The sequence below is a fragment of the Spermophilus citellus genome, assembly GCF_964194105.1.
Source record: "Spermophilus citellus genome assembly, chromosome: 6".
Classification (NCBI taxonomy): Eukaryota; Metazoa; Chordata; class Mammalia; order Rodentia; family Sciuridae; genus Spermophilus; species Spermophilus citellus.
The window spans coordinates 134,868,685-134,892,645 of NC_138187.1; the positions used below are offsets into that span (position 1 = coordinate 134,868,685).

At 52.2% G+C, this 23,961-nt stretch overlaps 1 protein-coding gene across 1 annotated transcript; it reads left to right on the forward strand.

Annotated features, from left to right (window-relative positions):
- The first annotated feature begins 233 nt into the window (after positions 1 to 233).
- CSRP1 (cysteine and glycine rich protein 1) lies at positions 234 to 21,491 on the forward strand. Its single transcript, XM_081299376.1, has 6 exons — positions 234 to 392; positions 10,297 to 10,409; positions 15,052 to 15,220; positions 16,145 to 16,274; positions 19,711 to 19,804; positions 20,239 to 21,491. The coding sequence occupies exons 2-6, from the start codon at positions 10,298 to 10,300 to the stop codon at positions 20,313 to 20,315; spliced, it is 582 nt and encodes a 193-aa protein (XP_081155502.1). The 5' UTR covers positions 234 to 392; position 10,297; the 3' UTR covers positions 20,316 to 21,491.
- The last annotated feature ends 2,470 nt before the right edge of the window (positions 21,492 to 23,961 follow it).

Consider the following 23,961-nt stretch of genomic DNA (forward strand, 5'->3'; position numbering starts at 1 on the left):
GTCCGATCTCTCTGGTTACACCTCGGCCTTCCTGTGTTGCTGACAGGGAAACCCTGAGAAGTCCCTCCCACGTGCAAGACTTTTCTCCCGCGACGGCGGCGGCCACTGGGCGCCCAGTGGGACCGCAGCGCGGGCGGCAGGCGCGCCCGGAGTCGGCGTCTTTGCCCCCGCTCCCGCCAGCCGGCGGGGCTGCTGGTGTCTTGGGGGGGCAGAGCCTCGGGGCTTCGCTCCGTGACATCAGCCCTGCTGTGGTGCTGTGTGCAAAGCCTACTGGTTGGCGTGGCGAGGGACACGCCTTCCCCGAGCGGAACAAAACGGCGCGCAGACTGGGCGCACCCAGCCGTCGCTTCCTACAGTGCCTGCCGCCCGCGCCCGCCGCCGACCGCTGCCAGGTGAGTGCGCCCAGCCACCCTCCCGATCGTCACCCGCCTCTGTCCCCTGCAGCCACCCCCCGCAGGGGCTCCTGGGACGCACCTCGCGCCTCCTGATCTTTCCTGCCCGCGGCGGCCCTGGCGGCTGCAAGGAAACTTTAGAGGAAAAGTGACGCAGCCGGGACCCTCGCGGGCGAGTTGTGAGAAGTGACCGCAGTTAGCTAGGGCTGTTTTTCTTTTTTCCTGGAGACACTGGGGCTCCACTCAATCCGGGGCTTCCTGGACACAGTTGGCTTTCCCATGCCCCTGACCTAGGGCGACCCGGCTCCCCCGCTGCCTGCAGGTCGGGCAGAACAATTGGCAATTCTGCGGGTCACTGACGCTCATTGTATAGTAGAGAGATGAGGGCATCCGTGCCACCCCCTCCCACCGCCTCCTCCTCTGGGACAAAGTGCCCGCGGGTGGGATGGGGAAGACATCTGGCTTCATGGGCCTGGTCTTGGGCATCTGTGTCCCTGTACGCAGGTGTTTTCCTTTTTCTGCAACAGCACCCCCCACCCCACACTGCCCCAAGTCATAGTTAGTGCTCTGCGAAAGGGAGTACTGAAGCCTGAAAGCCTACCCTGAGTGTTTTGTGGTCTCAGACCTTGAAAACTCGTTTGTGAGAAAGGGGCTGATACTGAGCACACTTAAACAAGTTGCAATATGTTACCCAAGACGCAGACCACAGAGGCAGGTATCTTTATCTAGAAGCACAGGCCTGAGCATATTCTGAAAGTTTCTGGTCCTTGTGTTCTTGTAAGGCAGTCCAGTCTGTGTCTAGCTGGGAGCAACAGTGAGGCCCTGGGCTCCTGCCACTCTCCTGGGGGAGAATGAACAGGCAGGCCTTCCCCATAGTGAGAGGTCACTGCTTTGGGATATTGTCACAGTGGCATGGAGAAAGTCCACCTGGCTCTGGTAGAAAGTTTACCATGAAGAAGTATCCAGGAATCTTGATCAGCAACTGGAAGGCAGACAGACTGAGTTTTGACTCCTGGATCCGACACTTACTACAAAAGTGACTTTGGACAAGGGACAACGTCTTGATGCCTCAGTTTCTTTCAGGACCTCCAACAGAGCAGCGCTTAGGTGCTGCCCTCTTCCCACCCACACCCCCTTCCTCTCAGAAACAAAGTTGGCTGGAGCTGTGAGCTGCCTCTCTGTCATCTCAGAGTCAGATTGGGGATTCGACCCAGGCGTGATTTGGAGACTGGGTGCTGAGCTTCTGGGCTCTTGCTAGCTGCTGCCTTCTGATTCTGTAGCCAGTCTCCAGCTCAGGAAGCCAGGGCCATGCCTTCTGAGAGACAGACCAGAGTCTGCAGCTGCTCTTACCCTGTATTACATTACTGCCAACCCAGACTTGCTGCTCAGTCTCCCAGTGAAGGACCCTTTGCCTTGCTGTGGATATCCGGGGCGGGAACAATCAGAGGGGAAGGAAGTTTATCCTGCAGAGGGTGTGGTGTGGCCCAGAGAAGGGGGAGGGGAGAACTGAACCAAGGTCTCCCATGCCTGGTGTTGGGGGGTCAGGGAGGATGTAGGCTCAGCAGCTCAGCCACTGACCTGCTAACAAAGTGCAAAAGACAGGGGTGCCCCAGCCTCTTTGCCTCTGCTCTCTCCTAGCACCTGCCTTTGGGCCCAGGTGTTTTCTAATTGCACATCTGCCTCTGGAGCCAGCCAGTCCTCCCAGGGCCTGGATGGTGGGATGGTGGTGGGAGTTATGTTGACACTTGGTATGTGATCAGTAAACATGAATGGGGGTAGGAATGGGATTTCAGGGGAGTTGTCCTACTAGAATTCATAAACCTTGATAGTTACCAACCAGTTTTTCCCTGCAGGTAGTGTTGACAAGCAGGTGTGGGGAAAGAAGCACTCTGGATCTCCTGGAGAGGAAAGCAAATTAGGCAGGCTTTCTGGTGGACTACTAAAGTTTTAAGTATTGATGTAAACCCAACTTGGCTCACTGTGAGAAGCTGGCCTGCTAGAGGCCTGGGAAGAGGCACGTATTGAACATTTTGAAATCCAAAGAGGTACGAGTAAGAAAAAGACTTTTTCTCCAAGCAAACCAGCTGTTTGCCATTATGCAGGCATACTGGTAAATACCTAGAGGCTCAAAGCAATGAGTGTTAGAATTGGCCTTTTCTTAAGATAATAGTAAGCAGATCTCTATACTTGCTGTGTGCCAGGCCTGTGTGTTAAGTATCGTATTAAGTATTATCTTGGACAATTTATCAGGTAGGTGCTGATGCTTGCCATTTTACAAATGGAGAAACTGAGGCTGAGAGATGAGAAGGAACTTGTTCAGGATTGCAGCTGGTCCCCTGAGGAGTTGTCATCAGGCTGACACTTCTCTTTCCAGATTAACTCACCAGGGAAATAGCTGCCATTTGTGAAACACATTAACTTTACAAGACACTTAAGACTTATAAACAATATAAAGGCAGATAGGACTTTTGCCGCTTTTAACGTGGATGAGGTCAGGGTCAGAGCTCCTGACCTCTAGATTTTCACTCCGCTGCATGGCTGGGGTGGGGGTAGGGGGAGCCCTGCACTTGAGTTGCCAGATATGCTTTCACCAGCTCTGATGCATGTTTGTGTTTTGGGACCAGGACTGCAGGAAATAAAAGAAGTCTGGCTAAGAGCCAGCTTGAGGGAGGGAGGGAGGGGGTGAGGGAGAGAGAACCCTGCAAGCAGGCTGCCCCAGGGAAGGGGAGGGGAGGGTCCTGAGTTCTGACAGGAGCTTTGCCTGCAGTTGCCACTTGTCAGGAATTTATATGGTAATGACGTGGCTTGGGCTACACGTAGGTCCCCAGGAATTTGTCTGACGCCAGCATTAATTCCCATGTATGGTAAAGTGTGTAAATACGGAGGCAGCTAGTGTTTCCAGACTCTGGTATTTCCAGTGCTTCCCAGAGGCCAGAGGCAGCGTCTGGCTCCTGTGTTGACAAGGAAGGAAGAAATGGAAGGTCTGCAGCTGGAGGAACCAAGTCAACCGGGGGTGTATGTGTGTGTGGGGGATACTCTTTATACAGGGGCGTCCATAGTGGGATGGAGCTGCCTGAAACGTCAGCTGTGAGCAACCTGTGTTTATGAGGCCTAAGAGCTCATTTGTTTTTCCTTTTCAAAAATGAGTACAAGCCAAATCATTCAGACCTTTTTGTTCAGCGCTTGGGATAACCAACTGTTACCACTCTACGTTGACATCATTCCAGACAAAGTCAAGACGCTCCATCTGTTAATGAGTCTTCGAAGCCTTATCATGCTATAGCATTTCCTGGACTGGTTTTGAAATACTTCAAAGAAGCCAGAGACTCCTATTTTACCTCAATATGACCTTCAGATTTCTGAACTCCCCAAGTGGAGAACTCTGCTATAAAAGGGCCTTAGGGGACACGTGGGGAAGGGGAGACACATAGCATTACCCTGTGGCAGCTCACAGTCCCCCAAGGCCCATGGGGCATGGATTAGAAAAGAGAGAACTCATGCCCGGGAAGGAGGGAGAGTGCTGAGTGGTTCTACTCATGTTCTGGGGTGCCTGGGCTTGGAGCCGTGAGCTTGGAGAGGTGAATCATGGACATACTTCCAAAGAAATCATGTAGGGGGACATATAATCATGGCCAAGCCAGTCCCCTTCTCCTGTCGGCCATCCCTCTCCAACCAGTGACCCTTACCTTCAGTGAGGTCTACTTCCTAAGCTAGCAGGTGTCATTTCTAATATACAGGCTCTATGAACTCTGAACCAGTGGGTCCCCTCCTTCCCTTTCTGTCCTTGGCTGTTCTCTGGATGTGGGGGCATGCAGGAAGAGGCTGAGCTGCGGGGTTGGAAAGGATGATACCAAACAGATTACCTAATGTGAGCAGCACTTTTCTAACTAGATAAACACTTGACAGGTCTCTACTGGACCAGGAGGGTGGGGACTTAAGCCCTGGGCCTGTCAGTCCCTCTTTGGCCCTAGGGAACAAGTGATTATGAAATGGGAGAGAAGGGATTTTTCCATAGGAGAATTAAAGATGTGGGATGGTTTGTCAAGGGTTTGATGTGAGGGAACCTCCTTCAGGCAGTCAAGGATTCTACCTCCCTGAGATGATTTCTTAAACTCGAAACATGACGCACTGAACATATGACCTTTGCTGACTTTCATGAGATCTGGGGTAAGCACCCGAGTCTGCGCCCTGGTCTACCCGCTGCTCTGCTGCTGTATGAGCTGCCATCTTGGATTTCTCCTCTCAAGATCGAGGATCTGGGTACAGCTCTTACTGGAACAACTAGACAGGGCAGCAGGCTGGTGCTGGTGGCTTACAAGAAGAGGTCAATTCTTGAGTTCTGTTCTTCAGCCAGCCCTGAGGATCCTGACATTTCAGGTGAATAGCTGACTGGCTATTTCCAGTTATTCAGCAGCAAATTAAAGTTCTGTTCTCTGTTGAGATTATGAACACAGTGAAGTAGTACAAACCGGAACACAGACAGCAATTCCCAGTGAGGATATAACTCTCTGAAGGTAAAACACTGGATAGTGTGGTCACAGAAGATAGTACTGATTCTTGATGATCCAGGGCTATATACAAGAGGTCCCTGCTGTGGTCTCAGGTTACCCAAGGAATTGAACCACACAGGAGGACAATAGCTTGTTGCAGACTCATTAGCTGGGCTGACAGACAAGTCAAACTCCTGGTCCCTATTTATATGTTGCTTTCCAAGCTTTTTTCCTTTAAGATGGGGGCTAGCTGGGAAGGAAGGTATTCATCTGGACCCACACCTGGCGGGATGGTGTTAAGTCTTGTTTGGGCCAATCCTGTTAGCGGGAATCAAAGGTGTGAGCCCTTATGGGGTGCCAGGAGCAGAGCATTTACTTTTATACTTTCTCATTTAATCCTCAGAAAGGATTTGGGGTAGTCAGTCCCCCCCAGAACCCCCTCACAGCACCCCCACCCCATTTTGGTACCAGGAATTAAACCCAGGGGTGCTTAACCCCTGAGCCACATCTCCAGCCCTTTTTAAAATGTTTTATTTAGAGACAAGGTCTCACCGAGTTGCTTAGCATCGCATTTTGCTGAGACTGGCTTTGAACTTGTGATCCTCCTGCCTCAGCCTCCCTAGCCACTGGGATTACAGGAGTGCGTCACCAAGTCTGGCTGTCAGTGTTTCATTTTAGAGACAAGCAAATTAAGCCCAGAGCAGAAAGTAACTTGACCCCAGATCACTGAGCTAGGAACGGTTGCATCTGATCTTTTTAACCCCAGCTCCCATTTTTCTAACCATGGAACTCTGACCTAGAGAATTTTCTTTACGATACCCTCCCACGGGTCTGCTGTCCCCCAGAACAGGGAAGGTGATTGAAAAGGAGCCAAGTGGCCCTTGGTGGCACTCCACACTCCTGGAACTGAGAAACAGCTTTCCTTTTAAGGCAACTCAGCCTCCCCTCAGGCAGAATTTGGCTATTGGAAAGAGGGGGCTGGGCAGAAGGAGCAGCTCCAGCCCTCACTGCAGAGCAGATAACCCGGGCTCCTCCAGCCCGGACTCTTCCCCAGGTGCAGGGTCTTCTGGAGGGTCCTCATCTGATCCCAGGGGCAGGGAGCCCATTCACAAGGGCCATGAAACCCCTCCTGGCTAGGGTCCCCATCACTGCTTTTCTTCTCAAGTTCTAGAGCCATGCCCCATCTCTGGGCTCCTAAGGGAAGCCCCCCACCCCCACCCCACCCCCGGCCCTGCGCCACCAACCAAATGCCAGGCTCAAAGAAAAGGCCCGGCCAAGAGGCATCCTGAGCAGATTTTCCTCCCTGACAGGTCCTTGGGCTTCACCCATTTCTCCGCCCATGTTCCTGATTCCCTGGGGCCCTGCTGGATGTGGGCCCCTGACATGGGGCCAGGGAGAACAAGGGGAGGCCTGTGTGGAACTGTGGGTCTCCCCCAGGAGGAGAAGGGCTTTTGTGTCTAGAACAAAACACTGCTTGGAACTGACTCCCCATCTCGTGGTTAGGGGAACTTTCCTCCCTTAGGGGTGTTCCTAGGGGTATGAGTGTGTCCCCTGCTGGTTCAGGGGGTTGGAAAGGGAGAAGAGGGACAAGGGAGAGAGCCAGCATTGAAGAACTGCATGCCCACCACGTGCAGCCAGTCTCAGATACGCTAGGCCTGCAGCATGGTGACTGGGGTCACGGAGGACACAGAAATGCATTCGAACCTCCAGTTCTCTCTCTTCCAGCTGTGTGACTACAAGCAAGTTGCCTAACTCTCTGAGCTTTGTTTTTCTTGTCTGTGAAGTGGGCCTATATTCTCCATCTTCAGGCAATGAGGGGGAAATGGGATGATGCAAATAAGTTATCTGGTACATGGCAGATGATCAGTAGCAGCCTGGTGGCCTTGGCTGGGTCACATTGAGGCACCTCATCAGGCTTAAGGAAGCCAGTGTGGCTCCGCAGGACTGAGCCTTTCCCCTAGAGGCTTCCCAGGCAGTTTCTGTCTCCTATCTCATTGGCCAGAAATGGTCCTGGCTGTTCCTGAATCAGCCACTGTCAGGGGAATGGGATCACCATAGGTGACTCAGGCTCTGTCCCTAGATCTGGGGTGGGACATGTTCCCTGGTGCACTTGGTGTAGGGGCAGCTGCCTGAATAGAATCAGGGCTCCCACTCTAAGGAAGGCGGGACAGTGGCTGCTGTTTAGATGTCCAGTGATAGGCCTTGCTGTTCTTGTTGATTGTCCTCTACCGTGTGTGCTTTGGCAGCTCTGAGTCCTTGTTCCACAAGTGCAGTTAGCTCCAGAGTCCTCAGGACAGGACAGGGCTGAAGGACTGATCATCAGAGGCTGGGAATGGGCACCAGCCCCAGGATCTGGGAGCTCAGGCACTGCGGTTATCTAAGGAGGCAGAGAGGCCATGTGCGATTGGAGGAATCCTGTCTGTGGCCTGTGTCAATGAAGCACAGGAGCCTGAGGACCTGAGGTGGAGACAGATCTTGGAGGCAGTGGTCCTTCCAGACCCTGGAGGAGGACAGTGGGTCCCAGCCTCAGCCCTCTGCCTCTGCACAGCTTCCCCCAAAGCTTTGTGCACAGGGTTGGCCGGAGGGCTTCCTACTTGCTGGGCCCTTTGCTGAACACAGGTCAAGTGGCTATCCTGGTGACTGAGATGGAGTACTGGGGACAGCTGGGAGCGGCAGGACTGACTGCTGGGGAGACTCTAACACCAGGGGGAGGGTGCGGTCATTCGCAGACAGTGGGAGGACCTCATGGTTTTCTTTCTATTTTTTTTTTTGTAGTGGGGATTGAACACAGGGACACTTAATCACCCAGCCACATCCCTAGCCCTTGTTGATATTTTATTCAGAGACAGGGTCTTGCTGAGTTGCTTAGGGCTTCGCTAAATTGCTGAGGCTGGCTTTGAACTCACGATCCTCCTGCCTCAGCCTCCTGAGCTGCTGGCATTATGCCACCTTGCCCAGAACCTCATGGTTTCTGAGCAGGGAAATGCTCCATGAGACAGCTCTGGGGGCCATGGGCCAGGATGGACTAGGAAGGAGACTTCAGAAGCAGCCTGGCCGTCAGGGTTGTCACTCTGAATGTGCCCCATGCTGCTGTTAAATAACTGGCTTACAGGAAGAGGGAGTTTGTTGCTTTGTCTAACTAGAGTTCTGAGATGGAAGGACCTTCAGGCTTGGCTTAATGATGTTATAAAGACTCAGTTTCCTTTGCATCTCAGCTCTGTTCTCCAGCTATCCACTGTATGCTAGGACTGCCTGTCCCCTCTTACGACAACAGGGCCAGAGCCCCCTGCTCCCTTTCTTTGCTCCAAGTGGGGGTTAGGGGAACTTACTCCCTGGAAACCCTCCCAGAAGACAGAGCCAGAAACCCCTGTGTCTCCCTGGCTGGCCCATCCTAGAGCTGATAACCCCGGTGGATGAGGTGAGTCCAGGCCACGTGCCATGGCTGGAAACAGGGAGAGTTACCAAGAAAAGGGAGAATGTAGCAGACAGAGGTCCTCTTCAGGGGGCTGCTATGACCTCCTGGGGAAGGTGAGAGGACATCAGGCTTGCAGCGGGTAGTGGGAAGGACAGAGAGGACAGGCACCAAGAGGTGGAAGAACCCAAGGGACCTGACTTGTGGCCTTAGGAGTGCGTCAAAGGGAGCAGAGTGAGCTGCGGCTGGGGAAGGGTGAGGAGCCCATTTTCTTCCGGGTCTGAGATGAGATCCTTAGTGGAGGGGAGGATGGTCCTGGTACCACAAGCAAAAATGGAGGAGTCCGGAGAAGAATGAGGTTGAGAAAAAGGTAGAGAGATCAGGTGGCTCAAGTGCAAATCTGTGTCCCTGTGTACTGTCCAGGTGGAGATGCCCACCTGAAGCTGGTGTATGAGCCTGGACTTAGCGGAGAGACCAGGGTCACAGGTATATGGGAGTCCTTGCAATGAGGTGCCAGCAGGTAGATGGCAATGCCAGAGACTGGGGAGGGAGGGACTAGAGGGAACCCCAACTTTGAGGATCTGAGAGTGAAAATCTCTCTCTCTCCTCTGCTCCAACCAAACCTTGCCAGAGACCCCTGTCCTCCGGGTAACATTCAGCTGGCCTCACCCAAACCACTTCTCCACCTTAAGCCCAGCTCCCAGCTTGTGCACCTTTCCAGAGCGTTCCCCCAGGTCCCAGGATCTGCAGCAGAGGTACACTTGTGCAGAGTCTAGGGCCCCAGCTGTGGCTGTCAGTCCCTGGGCATCCTTCACTCCTTCCTCAACTATCTGTTGAATACCACTATGCCAGGTATGGAAATCAAGGTTTGGAAGAGCAACTACTTCACCCAGGGTCACACAGCCAGTGAGTGGCAGGATCCAGATTGAATAAAACTATCTGGCATCAGGACCCCAGCTCTGAACCAATACCTAGGGTATCTCAAGGTTGGTCCAGGCCACCTGTTTAGTCTCACCCACTTACTAGAAATTTATTCCTAATTCTCAGAGATTATGATTCATCAGGTTTGGGGTGGTGCTGCTAAATTTCATTTTGCAAAAGCCCATTACCTGGTTCTAAAGCCTAAGAGCAGTGTCTCTGTGTGCCTGTCTCCTGTGGCTCCTGGGGAGCTATATCTTACATACAAAAGAATGTCTCAAAACCTACATGTATAGTTCAAAGAGTAATGACAAAGGGAGCCCTCACATGACAACCACCCACATTAAGAAAAAGAACTTTGGCCTAGTGTGGTGGCACATGTCTGTAATCCCAGCAGCTGGGGAGGCTGAGACAGGAGGATGGCGAATTCAAAGCCAGCCTCAGCAATTTAGTGAGGCCCTAAGCAACTTAGTGAGACCTTGTCTCTAAATAAAAAATTTTTAAAAAGGGGGAGCTATCTGTGGCTCAGTGGTTAAGTGCCCTGATTAAATCCCTGGTACCAAAGTGGAAGGGAAAGAACTTTGCCAACACCTCACAGCCTGTCTGATAGCCTTTGACCCATAGTGCCCCGGTCCCTGTCTTAGGCATAACTCATCTAAGACAGTAGTTGGTGACCATCCTTTGCTTTCCTGTAATACATTTCCCCCCATACATTCCTCTATCAATAGTATGAGTTTTGCCCCTCTGTGAACTTTGCCTGATTGGATTTGGGTTTAGAAACTCTGGTCCACTCTTTTGGTGACATGTTCCCAGGAGGCCATGTACAATGACAGCCACCTCGTTCACATTGCTCCTGCAGCCTCCTTCAGTGTGCCCTACTCAGGGCTGGAAACAGCAGCCTAAGAGGCAGCTGGAGGGTGCTGGGGGAACCAGGATGCTGGATGACCCACGGGGACAGGTGGCCTCCATGGGAGTCCTGCCTCGGCCTTTGCTCCTCCGTCTCTGCCTGTTGCTTCTTGGTCACGGTTAGTCTGTGTCTCTGGCTCTCTGGGAACTTGATTCCCATTTTGGTGTCCCTTTTCAGAATGCCGAACTGGGGAGGAGGCAAGAAGTGCGGGGTGTGCCAGAAGACGGTCTACTTTGCCGAGGAGGTCCAGTGCGAGGGCAACAGCTTCCATAAATCTTGCTTCCTGTGCAGTGAGTACCGCGGCCCGGGACCGGCAGGCTGGCCTGTCTGCACCCCAGGGATCGGGTCCCACGGGATGTAAATAACTTGACATTTGGCTGAAGCGCAGCTGGGGAGGGACGCCCTTAAGAGCCTCTTTGTTCCCTTCAGAAGTTGCTTTCTGAGGGGGTGACCAGCCCACGGCTCAGTGGCGGGTGTGCGGGGCAGACAGCCAAGCTGGAAAGACTCGGGGAGGAAAACTTTCCACCCGGCTTCCTCCTCTTTCTCCCCACCACGGTCCTGTCATTTCAAAGGGAGACCTTTTAGCCCAAAGTCTCACTAGCCTTCAGACCCAAATTATCCCCGGGTGAAAAGCCAGGCCTCAACCTCATGGTGAAGGTCAGTGTGGAGGAGGAGCTGGGCTCTCCAGGGCACTCTTCCAGGTCAGCACGTCTGCTTCTCCCACTCCCCACTCTACTCGGCCTGCGAGGAGAAGAGGAAGAAGGGGTGCGCCGTCACTGTCATCCATTCTGAAAAATCCAGAGTGACAGTTGCTGCAGTCATGGGATTGCAGGAGTAGGAAGCCAGGCCCAAGACACCAAGAGACATCAGGCTGACCCAGGGGCCTTGGCTCTGGGATGCTCTATTGGCTGGTCCTGGGCCAGGTGATGTGTCCAGGAAGTGGTGACTTGGAGACACCTCTTCTTGGATTCCTAAATGTTTGATTCCTGTGATCAGAGCAGAAATCTGCATTAGAAGAGGCAACTATTACACCACATGCACACACCTGTAATACCAGTGACTTGGGAGGCTGAGGAAGGAGGATCACAAATTTGAGGCCAGTCTGTACAACTTAGCCAGACCTTGTCTCAAAATATAAAACATAAAGGGCTGGGAATGCAGCTCAGTGGTAGAGCACCCCTGGGCTCAATCCCTGGTATGGCAAAGGGGTGTAGAGGACGGGACGAAGAGGCAACTACAGTAAAGTCTGTTTCCTTGAGGACCAGCTGAGTGGGAGGCCGTGGAGCATCCTGGTTAAGCCCCAGGTTTCATCAGGGATAGAATCAGAATTCAGTTTCTATTATCCATGCGATGATGGACAAGTTACCCACTTTCTCTCTGGTTGAGTGTTCTCATTCGTACCTACCTCTTGGGGTCATTGAGAGAGTTGAAATAAAAGGAGCTTATAGAATGAATGAAGCACTTCAAGCAATTGTGAGGTTCAATAAACAATAGGCACATGCATGTGTGTGTGTGTGTATGCACACGTACCCACTGCTCAGGGGTCCATAGCAAAATGGTGTGATAAAAGGAGAGCCGCCGGGAGTTGGAGTCCCAGCCCATCTGATAGGCCCAGGAAGTGGGGTCCTGTCCATCCTGCCTCACATGAGATCAGTTGAGAGATCTGAGCTTCCTTTGTTCTCAGGGAATTTGGGCTCCAAAGTAGGAACTAGGTGGGCCAAGGGCCACCTACCTGTTCATTGGATGTAATCCAGATCTGTTGCTGGGCGGCCAGTGCAGGGCCACACTGTCCCTGGTGGACCTGGAGTGACAGCCCCAGGGCTCACTGATGAATGGGGAGGCAACAGGCTTCAGTGGAGCCCTGCTGGCTTCCAGCCTGTGGAGGAGGAGGCCACACGCAGCAGCATTTTGTTATCAGCAGTTCATCATTTAGTCATTTTTCAAGCTATTTTTTTTTCTTTCTTTTCTTTTTTCTTTCCCAGAGGGAATAAGAGAGGGCTTGGCACTGGCTGAGAAGAGGGCTCAAGCTGCTGAGGTCCCAAAGACCCTTCTCTTTGCTCTCAAATGTTGCTTAATCATTGACTAAGAGGGACCATCTGTGGCTGAGAGCTCCTGCCTGTGGTCCTGCCTGTGGAGGAGTAGCTGTTGGTCAGGCGTGGGGGGAAGTCAGGAATTCAGGGGGTGGCATAGGAAGGAAGGAGCAGGGCCTGAGGCAGGGTGTGAGGGGGTGTTGGGGATTAGAAACAGTTGCGGAAGCCTGGCTGGGGAGCAGGGCAGCTGGGGAATGCACATTATGCAACTAGCAGCCCTAGGGACTGGCATGTGTTCCTCTGGGGTCTCCGGCCTGTGCACTTCCTGGGCCTCTGAGCTCTCAGGGGACTGTGTTGTGCTGCATGTGGCCTGGCCCGCTGAGGCATCACTCCTCTTGCTTATTCCCAGGGCCTAGAGCAACACCTGGCACCTGTGGGTTCTCCAGGAAGATGTGTTTAGGAATGAAAAGGGCGTGTTTCTCTTTTTCAGTCAAGCACTTTTCCCAGCACGTCCAGGTTTTGTTTTGGTTTTTTGCTTAACATGATTTGGTGGAAGTTTAGTCAGGTCTTCCTTGAATAAGGAATATATTTGAAATTCCCCTTGACTGACTCTTTGGTGGACCTTACAAAGGAGCTGAGACCCTGACTACATCATCTGGATGGAGGGGAGGGGCAGAGGGTTGCCTGGGGTGGGAAGGGTGGCCCGCAGGGAGGAGTTCTCTCCTTCCTTCCTTCCTTCCTTCTTTCTTTCTTTCTGTTGTAGATGGGAGACAACATCTTTATTTTGTTTATTTACTTTTACGTGGCGCTGAGGATCGAACCTAGTGCCCTACACATGTTAGGCAAGTGCTCTACCACTGAGCCACAACCCCCGCCCCCACAACCAGTCTTATCTCTGCTTTGTGCCTTCCCTCTCTGGTCTTGGAATTCCCAGTTCAATTTAGGTCTTACAGGAAACAATTCCAGGCCAATTCCTGACTTCCCGCCCTAGAAGGGAATGTTGGAGCCTTTGGCCTGTTGTTCCCTGGCCTTCCTCAGGAGCCAAGCCCCAGGGGAGGTGGTGGGGAGGTTCCATATTTGGGTGGCCCAGAGTGCTGGAATGAGGTGGAGATCTGGAGGGCAGGACAAAGAGGGTCCTTATTTAGTCTGAAGTCTCCAGTCTGGAGCTGAGAGAGAGAGAGGTGGGGGGAGCTGGTGGAGGGCTCTGGACCCTTTAAAGGCAAGAGAGAGCAAGTTGCTGGGAGCCTTCTCAGAGGGAGGTGAGAGGCGTGGCTTGTCAGTGGTGACTTCTAGCTCCAGAGGGGGTGTTTGAGGTTGCAGTTCATTTGGGCACACTGAACTCCAAAATTTAAGAACTACTGTAAAACCAAATTAGGCTTCCAGGACGAGACCTAAAGAAATAGGGTGAAGTTGAGCCTCGTGAGGGAAGTAGCTAGAAGTTAGAAGCATATGATCTCTTGAGGCCCAGTCCTGCTCCTCCCCCTCTCTGTCTCCCTGTGGAGCCAACTTTATGTAATGCTCATCAGAGTAGCCAACTTATATTATGCACCTATTGTGTGCAGGGTATTGTGCTAAGTGTGTCACATATAAGATCTCATTTGATTCTCACAATTACCTTTTGGGGCAGAAGTTATGTGCACTTCCAAATGAGGCTAGAAAAGCAAAGGTAGGAGCCCAAGCCACACAGCTGGAAAGGGAGAGGGCTGGGATTCGACTCCAGGCTCTCTACCTTTTTATGCTTGATAGCTTGCACAACTCACCTGTGAGATCCATGGGACTGAAGGATGTAGGAAGCTCGTCCAGGTGGCCCCATTCCAATCTCTCTCACCGCAGGACTCAGGACAGTCTTCCCAGTGCCCAGCCTCACATCTCCCTGTTATTTCTGAGACTGGAAACTTCAGTGCTATTGTGATTAGCATGGCCTACATGGCATTTCAAAGCCCACCACGTTGGGCTTTTCTTCAGGGCATATCCCTTCACCTGCACCCTTCTCCCCAGTTCTACCCCCACACCTCTCACTCCCACCAGCATGGGCAGACTGTCTCCTTGGAACTCCATGGTTGCAGGCAGGAAAACCCTGCCCTTCCTCCTTCCTTTCTTTATTCTTCTCTCCTGTTGGGCCACGTGGTCTCTGTTAAGGGCAGAGTGAAGAACTTCCCTTGGCATCGTGTGGTCTGGAGTCAGCATAGGCTGTTGCCTCTGAACTATGGGATGCATCACAGCCTGGGGAGGTTCAAGGGTACAGAGGACCAAGGGAGACACCCACAGATTCCTGGAGGTGGGGGACATGGCCACCTAGAGTCATACTTGCAGATCCCATCCCTCTGTCCTCCAGTTATTGGCCACCCCATGGCACCCACACCATTCCTGAAAGGTCAGGATAATTTGTATGCAAACTGCCACCAGATACAGTGGCACATGCCTGTAATCCCAGCTACTCCAGAGACTGAGGCAGGAGGATCACGAGTTCAAAGCCAGCCTCAGCAACTCACGGAGACCCTGTCTCAAAGTAAAAATATAAAAAAAGGGCTGGGGCTGGGGCTCAGTGGTAGAGCACTCGCCTAGCATGTGTGAGGCCCTGGATTCGATCCTCAGCACCACATAAAAATAATAAAATAAAGGTATTGTGTCCACCCACAACTAAAAAAAAATATTTAAAAAAAGCGGGGTATTGGGGATGTGGCTCAGTGGTTAAGTACCCCTGGATTCAATCCCTGTACAAAAAAAAAAAAAAAGAAAGACTGGGGATGAAGCTCAGTGGCAAGGCACTTCTGGGTTCAATCCAAGTATCAAAAAATAACAAACCCCCCCAAAGTGTCCAGAAAACTTCAACTGCAGAGGGCTGCAGGGAGCAAGCTGCTCACTCCAGCTGTGACTCACCATTCCTGTGCTCCCCTCACAGTGGTCTGCAAGAAGAATCTGGACAGCACCACTGTGGCCGTGCATGGGGAGGAGATCTATTGCAAGTCCTGCTATGGCAAGAAGTATGGGCCAAAAGGCTATGGCTATGGGCAGGGCGCAGGCACGCTGAGCACTGACAAGGGGGAGTCCCTGGGCATCAAGCATGAGGAGTGAGTATAAGATCTTCTCCCACTTTGTCTCAAATTTCTCTCCCTGCCCTGCTATTGGGCATGTTTTCAACCACAGTTGGTTAAACAGTGGAAGGCTCAGAGAGCCATTTATTTCAAAGGGAGTCATAGAGCAGGCTACTGGAGCTGCTGGGAACCCAGCTAGGAATGCAGTAGGCCCGGGTTCTCCCTGCATGCTATATTTTTATAAGCATCAGAGCTGGGAAGGACCCAAAGAATTCCTTAGTCCAATTTCCTCATTATATAGATGAGAAAGCCCCGGGGGTCCCATGCAAGTGTCTGAGCCAGACCAGGGATTTGAGCAGCACACAGCCAACCAGCCTCACTTGGCCCAGCCATCTCTCCTGCTGAGGAGAAATCATCTCCTTGCCTTGGAAATGCCACAGAGTGTCATGGGGTTCCTACCTTCACCCTAAAACACTCCCTGGCCTCCAAGCGGCTGGCGAACATGGCTGTTGGCAGCAGGCCTGGCTAGTTCCTCGGCTCCAAGGGGATGGGTGGAAATGATGGATGAGTTACTGCATTTCAGCCAAGGTCACTGACCCAACAGGAATGACTTTTCAGCAGATTTCCTCTGGAAAGTATCTGATGATAGACCAACTGCAGAAATGAGGGGCAGAAGAGGGTAACTCTTAGTAAATGAGGTGTGAAGTGATTCCAGGGTTTTAACTGAGTGACCAAGGGAAGTTTGATGTCTCCATAAAAATAACATTGTGCTGAGCCTTGGTTTGTCCCTATGTATCATGGGAGATGACACTAGAGGCCCCGGTGGCCCTAGCTCTTGTAACTTCTGCTGGGAGAGCTGCTCCTGCCCTGTCATGAGGGGAGGGTGAGTCCTGCCCTGCAGGGCCAGCCCCGCCTGTATTTGTCACTGTGTCATATCCCTTCTTGTCCTTCTCCATGCAGAGCTCCTGGCCACAGACCTACCACCAACCCTAATGCCTCCAAGTTTGCCCAGAAGATTGGAGGCTCTGAGCGCTGTCCCCGATGCAGCCAGGCAGTCTACGCGGCGGAGAAGGTGATTGGTGCCGGGAAGGTAAGGCGACTGCTGGGCACCTTGAGAGGGGCAGGAGACAACCTTCCTGAAATAAGGATCCTAGAACTTTGCAAGTGGTGACCCTAGCTCTGCTCAGGGCAGCCTGACCCTGGCCTTTAAACCCCTTCCCTTCTAGGGAAGGAATAACCTTCATCCCTGTGGGTTGCTTATCCCAGACTCCAAGGAGCTCACATCATCCACGCACAGCAATATTCCCAGCATTGGTGGGTGTCTATTAATAATTTATAGGGAATTGCAGAGATCAATCTGTACTCTGGAGTTGAGGACCACAGTATCTAGGAGTACATGGCTGAATTTCAGAGGTCCTGCAAGCCCCCTAAAAGTACATGCGAAGATTTGTGGGAATGTGTCTCTGGGAAGAAGATCCATAACTGTCATCAGATTTTCAAAAGGATTTGTGATTCCCAAAGTGTCAGAAACCACCTAAAGACCAAACCCAGAAGAGCTGGAGATGGGCTGTAGGCCCAGCTGGTCCGTCAACATACTGTGTGATCTTGGCCAAAGTTGGGCGCTATGGCTCATGCTTGTAAATCCCAGGCTTGGGAGGCTGAGGCAGGAGGGTCACGAGTTCAAAGCCAGCCTAAGCAACTTAGTGAGGCCCTAAGAAACTCATTGAGATCCTGTCTCTAAATTAAAAAAAAAAAAAAGAAAAGAAAAAGAAAGGAAAAAATACAAAAGAACCATCCAAAAATATATGTTCTATTTCATGGGTATGTACTCCCAGAAACCCACCCATATACCCCCAGGGTGGAGATTTTTCAAGGTTCAGATCCTATCAGAATCTCCTGGGAAGCTGTTTGTAATTGCCTGCCATTCCTCCATGAGATTCTAACCATAGCCCCCCAGCCACAGTGCACAGTAGGAATCCCCTTAGGGGCCTACTGTTCAAACTTTGCTGATCTTATCCCTCACTCAGGCTGTAGTGGGCAAGGGGAATTCATGCCCTGGGGATAGGCAGCCTAGACTAATAGTCGGAAAACCAGAGACAAGGAATCCCTAAACTGTGTGGTCAGAGTGGATTTTTGGATCGTTACATGAAGCCTGGGAGGAGTGACTTGGCCAAGATCACACAGCATCTGATGGACCAGCTGGGCCTAGAGCCCATCTCCAGCTCTTCTGGGTTTGGTCTTGACTTTGAGTAAGGGGGCCAAGAGGAAGGGACTGGGGAACTAACACTTATGCCAAGTCTAGACTGTAGCAGGCTCTCAACTCTCACAATTACCGTTGAAGATGGAAATTATTATTCCTATCTTTAAAAGAAAAGGGTACAGCATAGTGCCTGGAATGTTGCTCAATACAGGTCAGCTATTATTGTTATTATTATTATTATTTACGTTTTGTGATTGTTATGAAGTCAAAATGAAGATTCCTGCATTGATTAAAAGATATGAAAACAGGAGACTTTACTTTTACTTTCAAGTTGGATTTTTCTTGTTTCGTCCCACTATGAGAATGGAAACTTATCAAAAAGTCCTTAAGACCCTGGGCATAGTGGTGCATGCCTGTAATCCCAGCAGCTTGGGAGGCTGAGGCAGGAGGATTGCAAGTTTGAAGCCAGCCTCAGCAACAGTGGGGCGATAAGCAACTCAGTGAGACCCTGTCTCTAAATAAAATACAAAGTAGGGCTGAGAATGTGGCTCAGTGGTCCAGTGCCCCTGAGTTCAATCCCTGGTACCCCGACCTCCCCCCAAAAAAGTACCTAAGAGCCAAGCACAGACACAGTGGCTCATGCCTGTAGTCCCAGCAGCTTGGGAGGCTGAGGCAGAAGAATTGCAAGTTCCTAGCCTCAGCAACTCAGCACGGCCTTAAGCAACTCAGTGAGACCCTATCTCTATAAAACATAAAAAGAGCTGGAGATGTGGCTCAGTGGTTAAGTGCCTCTGGGTTCAATCCCTGTACAAAAAGAAAAAGAAAACAACTATGAATTAATATTCCTGTCACTTAGATTCTAAGGAAAGTTAAAGTTGTACTAAGCCGTAGGATAAAAGAATTTTGCATTCAAGAGGAACAGGCAGGGATAAACCCCCTCTTTGCTTGGGTGAGGAAAGAAATATCAAGGAGCAGGAGTACTTTCAGGTGTGGTATGAATGAACAAATAGATTAAGCTTAGTTTTGGGGGGTGGTTGGAACATGGGAGGGTGACGGAGGCTAGGTGCCATCCAGTCTCGTCCAGCTGGGAAGCTGAGGCAGGGCCTCTGCCTTACAGAGGAGGAAACAAAGGCTGGAGAGGGTTGCAGAGGGCCCCGAGGGGAGGACGGAGACCTATGTCCCCCCACTTCAGCTCCTTGAACCCCACTGCAGTGCCAGGAGGTAGGAGTGAGTGAGGTTCAGCAGCCAGGAAGTCTGAGAGGACATCTTCCTTTTTCACCCTCCAGTCTGGGCACCGAGTGGCTGTGCTGCGGAAGTCTCTCTGCCCTTAAAAGGCATTGTTCTGTCCTGTCTGGCTGCCACCAGCCCCTTGCTTTTCCTGGTTTTAGCAGAGCTGTCCACACATCAGCCTCTGAGGCTGCTCAGCTGTTGCTAATGGGAGCCGGCTGCCGCCCAGGAGTCTGGCTGTGTGGGGCAGGGGTGGTTGCTGTGCATAGACGGAGGCCCTGCCCCTTCCCTGGGAGGTTGTTTGCCCTGTACTACCTTAGGACACCTCTCAGAACCACAAAGGGCCTTCTGGGGCCCCTGGAGAAACTGCATTCCTCTGGCTTGTTCCTGCTCCATGGAATGCATTTCACAGACCCATTCTCCTTTCAAAGTAATACAGACAGCCCTGGCCTGGGATCTGCTGTGTTCCAGCCTCTGTCAGGCTCTGGACACTGATGAAGTTATTAAGTGCTGACAGCTGTCTGATGAGGGAGAGGCCATGCCATTTTCCAGGAGGAAAAATTGCCTTTGGACAAATGAGGCAATGAGTTCTAGAATTTTTGAGGCAGGGCAATGCCTGCTCTGTGGCTAGACACTGGATGTTTAAATAACAAGTCCTCACATCCATTCTGTGATAGGCAGGGAGGTCTCCAGAGGAGGACATTAGGGAGGCTGGCTGTTCAACTAGTGGCTGTTCCAAGAGGCATCTGGAGCCTTTGCTCACACCACTGATCTGCAGGCGGAATGGATGTGGACAAAGGTGGTCTGACCCCACCTCTGGGGGTAGCAGCTACCCGGCTGATAATTTCACCCCTTCACCCCCCTTTTGTGGTGTAGATGGTGCCACTAACCACAGAATCATTGTGATACTTTATTGCAACACACTATTGAAGGCGCCATGAGGTGGTGTGTTGGAAAGCTCCCACCTGCTGTCTGACAGCAGCCCAAGCCTAGCAGGCGACAGGAAGGTGCCTTCCACCATCTAGTGTGAAGGGGATGGGCTGGGGCTAGGGCAGCCAAGTCACTGGTGGCAGCATTAACAATTTTCTTCTTTACCTAGTCTTGGCATAAGTCCTGCTTCCGATGTGCCAAGTGTGGCAAAGGGCTGGAGTCAACCACTCTGGCTGACAAGGATGGTGAGATATACTGCAAAGGTGGGTAGTTTCATTTCCAGTTGAGTAGCGGGAGGCCTGAGGGGTGGGGAGACCCTGCAGTTATGCTATTGCTGAGTGTGAACCAACTCCTGGCCTTGAAATCCAAAAGTCAGAGCATCAGAGGGGGAAACGACCCGAGGGAGACAGTAGAGAAAGCCAGAGTCAGGTGGAATATTAGGGCAAGGACAGGCCTACAGCCTGGGAACCTAACTCCCTGCCCAGGGCTCTAAGCAGATAAGGCTCCTTTTCTCCTTTAAACGGTAAAGGAAATGGGTGCAGAGTGGTGTCTAGAACCTCCTCATGTTGAGATTGGAGGTACAGTAAAGGTGAAGGGCATTGATGGACTTTCTCTTTGCAGAGGTCAGTCCCCAGGGGTGGCAGGAGGGTCTGCTTAGGGTAAGGAGCATGTTCTCATCCTTCTTCATTCTCTGCAGGATGCTATGCTAAAAACTTCGGGCCCAAGGGCTTTGGCTTTGGACAAGGAGCTGGGGCCTTGGTCCACTCTGAGTGAGGCCACCACTACCTGCCACACCCTGCCCACTCCTGAGCTTCTCATCGCCATCCCCTTCCCAGCAGCCTTGGGGACCTCCAGGATTCTTTCTCACCCAGCCTAGCCGCACATCACTAATGACTTGAACTTGGGCCTCTGGCTCCCTTTGGTTGGGGGTCTGCCTGAGCTCCCGCCCCACTAAGGAGCTACCCCTGCCTGGCATCTCACACTATCACCAGTAGGAGATGTCTGTCTTTATAGTCTGTGTGGGACCAGACCCTGTCTCCCTACACCTCTCTCCACAGACCTGGTCTTAACCTCTTAGGCTGAGCATCCATCTTCATTGGTCAAGACACCTGGGCCACGTGGTGGTGCCCTAAGCAGCAGCAACAGGCCAGGAGGGAGAGGGAAACAGGACCAAGATGGAGAGGAGGAAGGCTGTGGTTTATTTGACTCAGAGATTCTCTTAGGGAAAGAGGGTGGGATTCTTGGTGTTTCTCAGAATAAGCCTAAGGAGTCCCAGCTCAGGGAGTCACTACGAGGAGGCAAAGAGGCATGCAGACAGGGTCATGGCCACAAAAAGGAACCACTCAGTTCTCTAGGCCTCTTGCCTGTGAATCTCTCTGGAACTGGAGTCCTCCCACCTGGGATTGGAGGGTAACAACCCAGATCCAAGGACCCCAAAGTCAGAACACCTTAGGCTTCTAGTTCCCTGTTCCATGCGGGGCGGGGGGTTCCTAGAGAAATACTTCCAACACACATTCGCAGGAGCCAGTGGTCCAAATATCAGGGCAGCTAGATCTGGCCCTATTCGTGGATCCTAAGGGTGCCGTGGGCAGCTCCTCCCCATCCCAGCACAGCACAGGCTAGCCCTCCGCTGTCACCAGGCCTGGTTGTTCATCTGATTGAAGGGAGGCAGACACATCCTCAGCCTGAATCCAACACCCTGTCCTTCTGTTTCCAGTCCTCAGGGCCTCCCCCAACCCAAGACCTGCCCCTTCCACACCACCCTTCTCCAGGGATTCTTCTCTGGCCACATCACCCAACCCTTCCAGGACCCCAGGTCAGGAACAGCAGAAAGAAGGGGGAGGGGCTGGACTTTGCTGCTCCCAGTGACTGAAAGGACGACACTGTCTGCAGCACAGGCTGTATTCAAGCTGATTTCTTATCTGGTTAATAAAGCTGTTTAGAACAAAACTCTGGTGTCCCAATCCTGTGTCTGTGTGTCTGTGCACCACACTCTGGGAACTAGGAGGGAACTGTATTGGAGCCATCACAATTAGCAGGCCTGGTGGGAATGAATCAAAGACCATTCCTTCCTGCTTTTTCTAAGAAAAACTTGCTTTTTCACTATTAGTTCTAACAGAACCATACTACCTGGAGTAACAATCAACAGGGTGTCACCGCCTTGTGCCATTTGGCCTCCACTGCCACATCTGGGTATAGGGACTGCATGAAGTTGGGCATTAGAGGGCCCCAGCTAGGTCCCCAAAGTGTGCTCAGAACATCTCCCCAGTTGGTAAGCTCCAATGTGAGAGGGAACCCAGCCAGAGGTAACTTCGTGTCAAAGCTCGAAAGTTTACTTCTGTAAACTTGTATTGTTCAGGTCCCCACAGCCACTTCCCATGAAAGGCCAGACTCTTTGGAAATAGGCTTCTCTGGAGGGTTGTAATGTTCTCCTGTTTTACAGATAACTATGTGATGCTTTTCTGCTGGATTTTTTACTTCAGCCCTTTTGGGAAATGTGTCCACACTGAATATTCAAAACCAAAAGCAGATGCTTTAAGAAGGCCTCCTCTGCTTAGTATTCAGATGACCCATCCAGCAGTGGCTGTGACAACCCTCAGCACCCAGAAGGGGACCTATATTTGTATAGGATCCATCGATGGTGCAGCAGTGGGAAAGGCAAGGCTCCAGGTGAAAGTGCCAGAGATCAGAGGAGATGGCTGGGCACTGACAGTTAGCTCCCCAGGTAGGGTCAAGGTCTCTCTCACCTTTGTAGCCCCTCTATCCAACACAGGGTATGTCTTCCGGGGAGATGCTGGGGGAGGTTTATGTAGGGAGGAGAATGGATGGTTCCACAAATACAAGTAGGTCCTCCTGTTTGGGGAGCGACCCACGAAACGGCTAGGAGGGAGCCTTTGGGGCCCAAAGCTGGAGACAGGCTGCCCTCTGCCGGCCGCGCGGGCGCTCCTCCCTGCACCCCAGCACCGCACCGAGCTCCTGGCCCTGCTACTAGGGTCTTCCCGCTGCGGGATCACAAGTCGTCCTGGGCAAGCCGCGACAAAGAAAGAGCCGCGGTCGGCACACACTTCTTGGGAAATAAAAGCAGGGGGCTGCGAGACAGGCGGGGAAACGCCCACAGGACAGGGCGGGAGGCTCCCGGAGACTGGTGCGCCCGCGCGGAGAGGGCCTGGAATCGCAGGCACCGTGCTAGGAGACACAAGGTGGTGCTGTGAGGTCAGGGCAAAAGGCAGGCGCGCCCCTTCTGCGCCGCCCTACCCTCTTCCTCTCTCCGCGGGTCCCTAGGACCCTTGCTTCTGCGACACAGCTTACGCCTGTACCCCGCATGCTAGCTTCTCCCTGGGCGGATTTGTGCGCTAAAAGCGCCGGGTGGTGCCCCAACCCGTGGGATTGACCAAGGAAGAGGGTGAGCAAGGATCTTTATGTCCATTCAGGTATTGCCTTTCCCCTTTCTGCGCTTTGAGCAGAGTCGGTCCGGGCGCCCCCAGGTGAATGCATGGTGGGAGTCCAGCACAGAAGTGGCCCTGGGCTTTTAGGGTGCGGTGAGAAAGAGTGGCTCCTCCTGATAACAGGCAGGCTCAGCCAGCCACTTCCTCCAAGACCCTTAGCAATCTCTTTGGGTCACCGAGAGGCTGAGGAGGGACAAGGATCTCAGACGGAGCCAGACTGCAGGGTAAAGACAGAGTTGAAGGAAGGGTGGGGATAGATCTGTTGTTAGATGTATAGGTGATCCCCGAATCTAGCGCCTAGCAACTTTTTGGGAGGGGCAGAAACCCAGGAAGTCCAGGTCCCTAGATTTGCTTTCAGTGAAGGTGGCGGTGGTCAGCTGATCAGGGAGGAACTTTCCAGATCAATGCTGTATGGTTCTGGCTCCCTCCCACTCATCCCCTGGCCCAGCCTTCAAACCCACCCCCTTATTATGAGAATCATTGAGGGAGAGGCTTTTAAAATGGATTCTCAGCCCTACACCTAGAGATTCTGATCAGGTTGGCCTGGGTGGTGACTGGGAATCTGTATTTGAAAAGCTCCTCAGGTGATTCTGATACTCAAGACCAGTCAGGCCTGGGGGTATATGGACTAGCCCTGCTCCACAGCCTGGGAGACCTTCACCCTATAACTGGGGCCTCCTAGGGCAACCTTGAGCTGCTCATCTTAGTGCCCCACTGGAGGTGCCTCTGAACACTTTTCAATGATTTGAGAAGACTTCCTGGAACTTCCTTGTTATGGTGTGACTATGAGGCATCCCCCCAAAGCTTCCGTCTTAATGCAAGAATGTTCAGAGATGAAATAATGAGATTATGAGAACTATAACCTAATAAATCCACCCTAGTTTGAATGGACTAACTGTAATTGTAGGAAGGTGGGGCCTGGCTTGAGTAGGTGGGTCGGTGGGTTGTGCCCTGGAAGGGCTCATCTTCCCTCT

Bases quoted from the DNA above. Each gene is read 5' to 3' on its own strand.
- CSRP1 (XM_081299376.1), top strand. From the start codon at position 10,298: ATGCCGAACTGGGGAGGAGGCAAGAAGTGCGGGGTGTGCCAGAAGACG. The intron at 10,410-15,051 runs GTGAGTACCGCG...CTCCCCTCACAG, and splicing joins TAAATCTTGCTTCCTGTGCA to TGGTCTGCAAGAAGAATCTG. The intron at 15,221-16,144 runs GTGAGTATAAGA...TTCTCCATGCAG, and splicing joins CTGGGCATCAAGCATGAGGA to AGCTCCTGGCCACAGACCTA.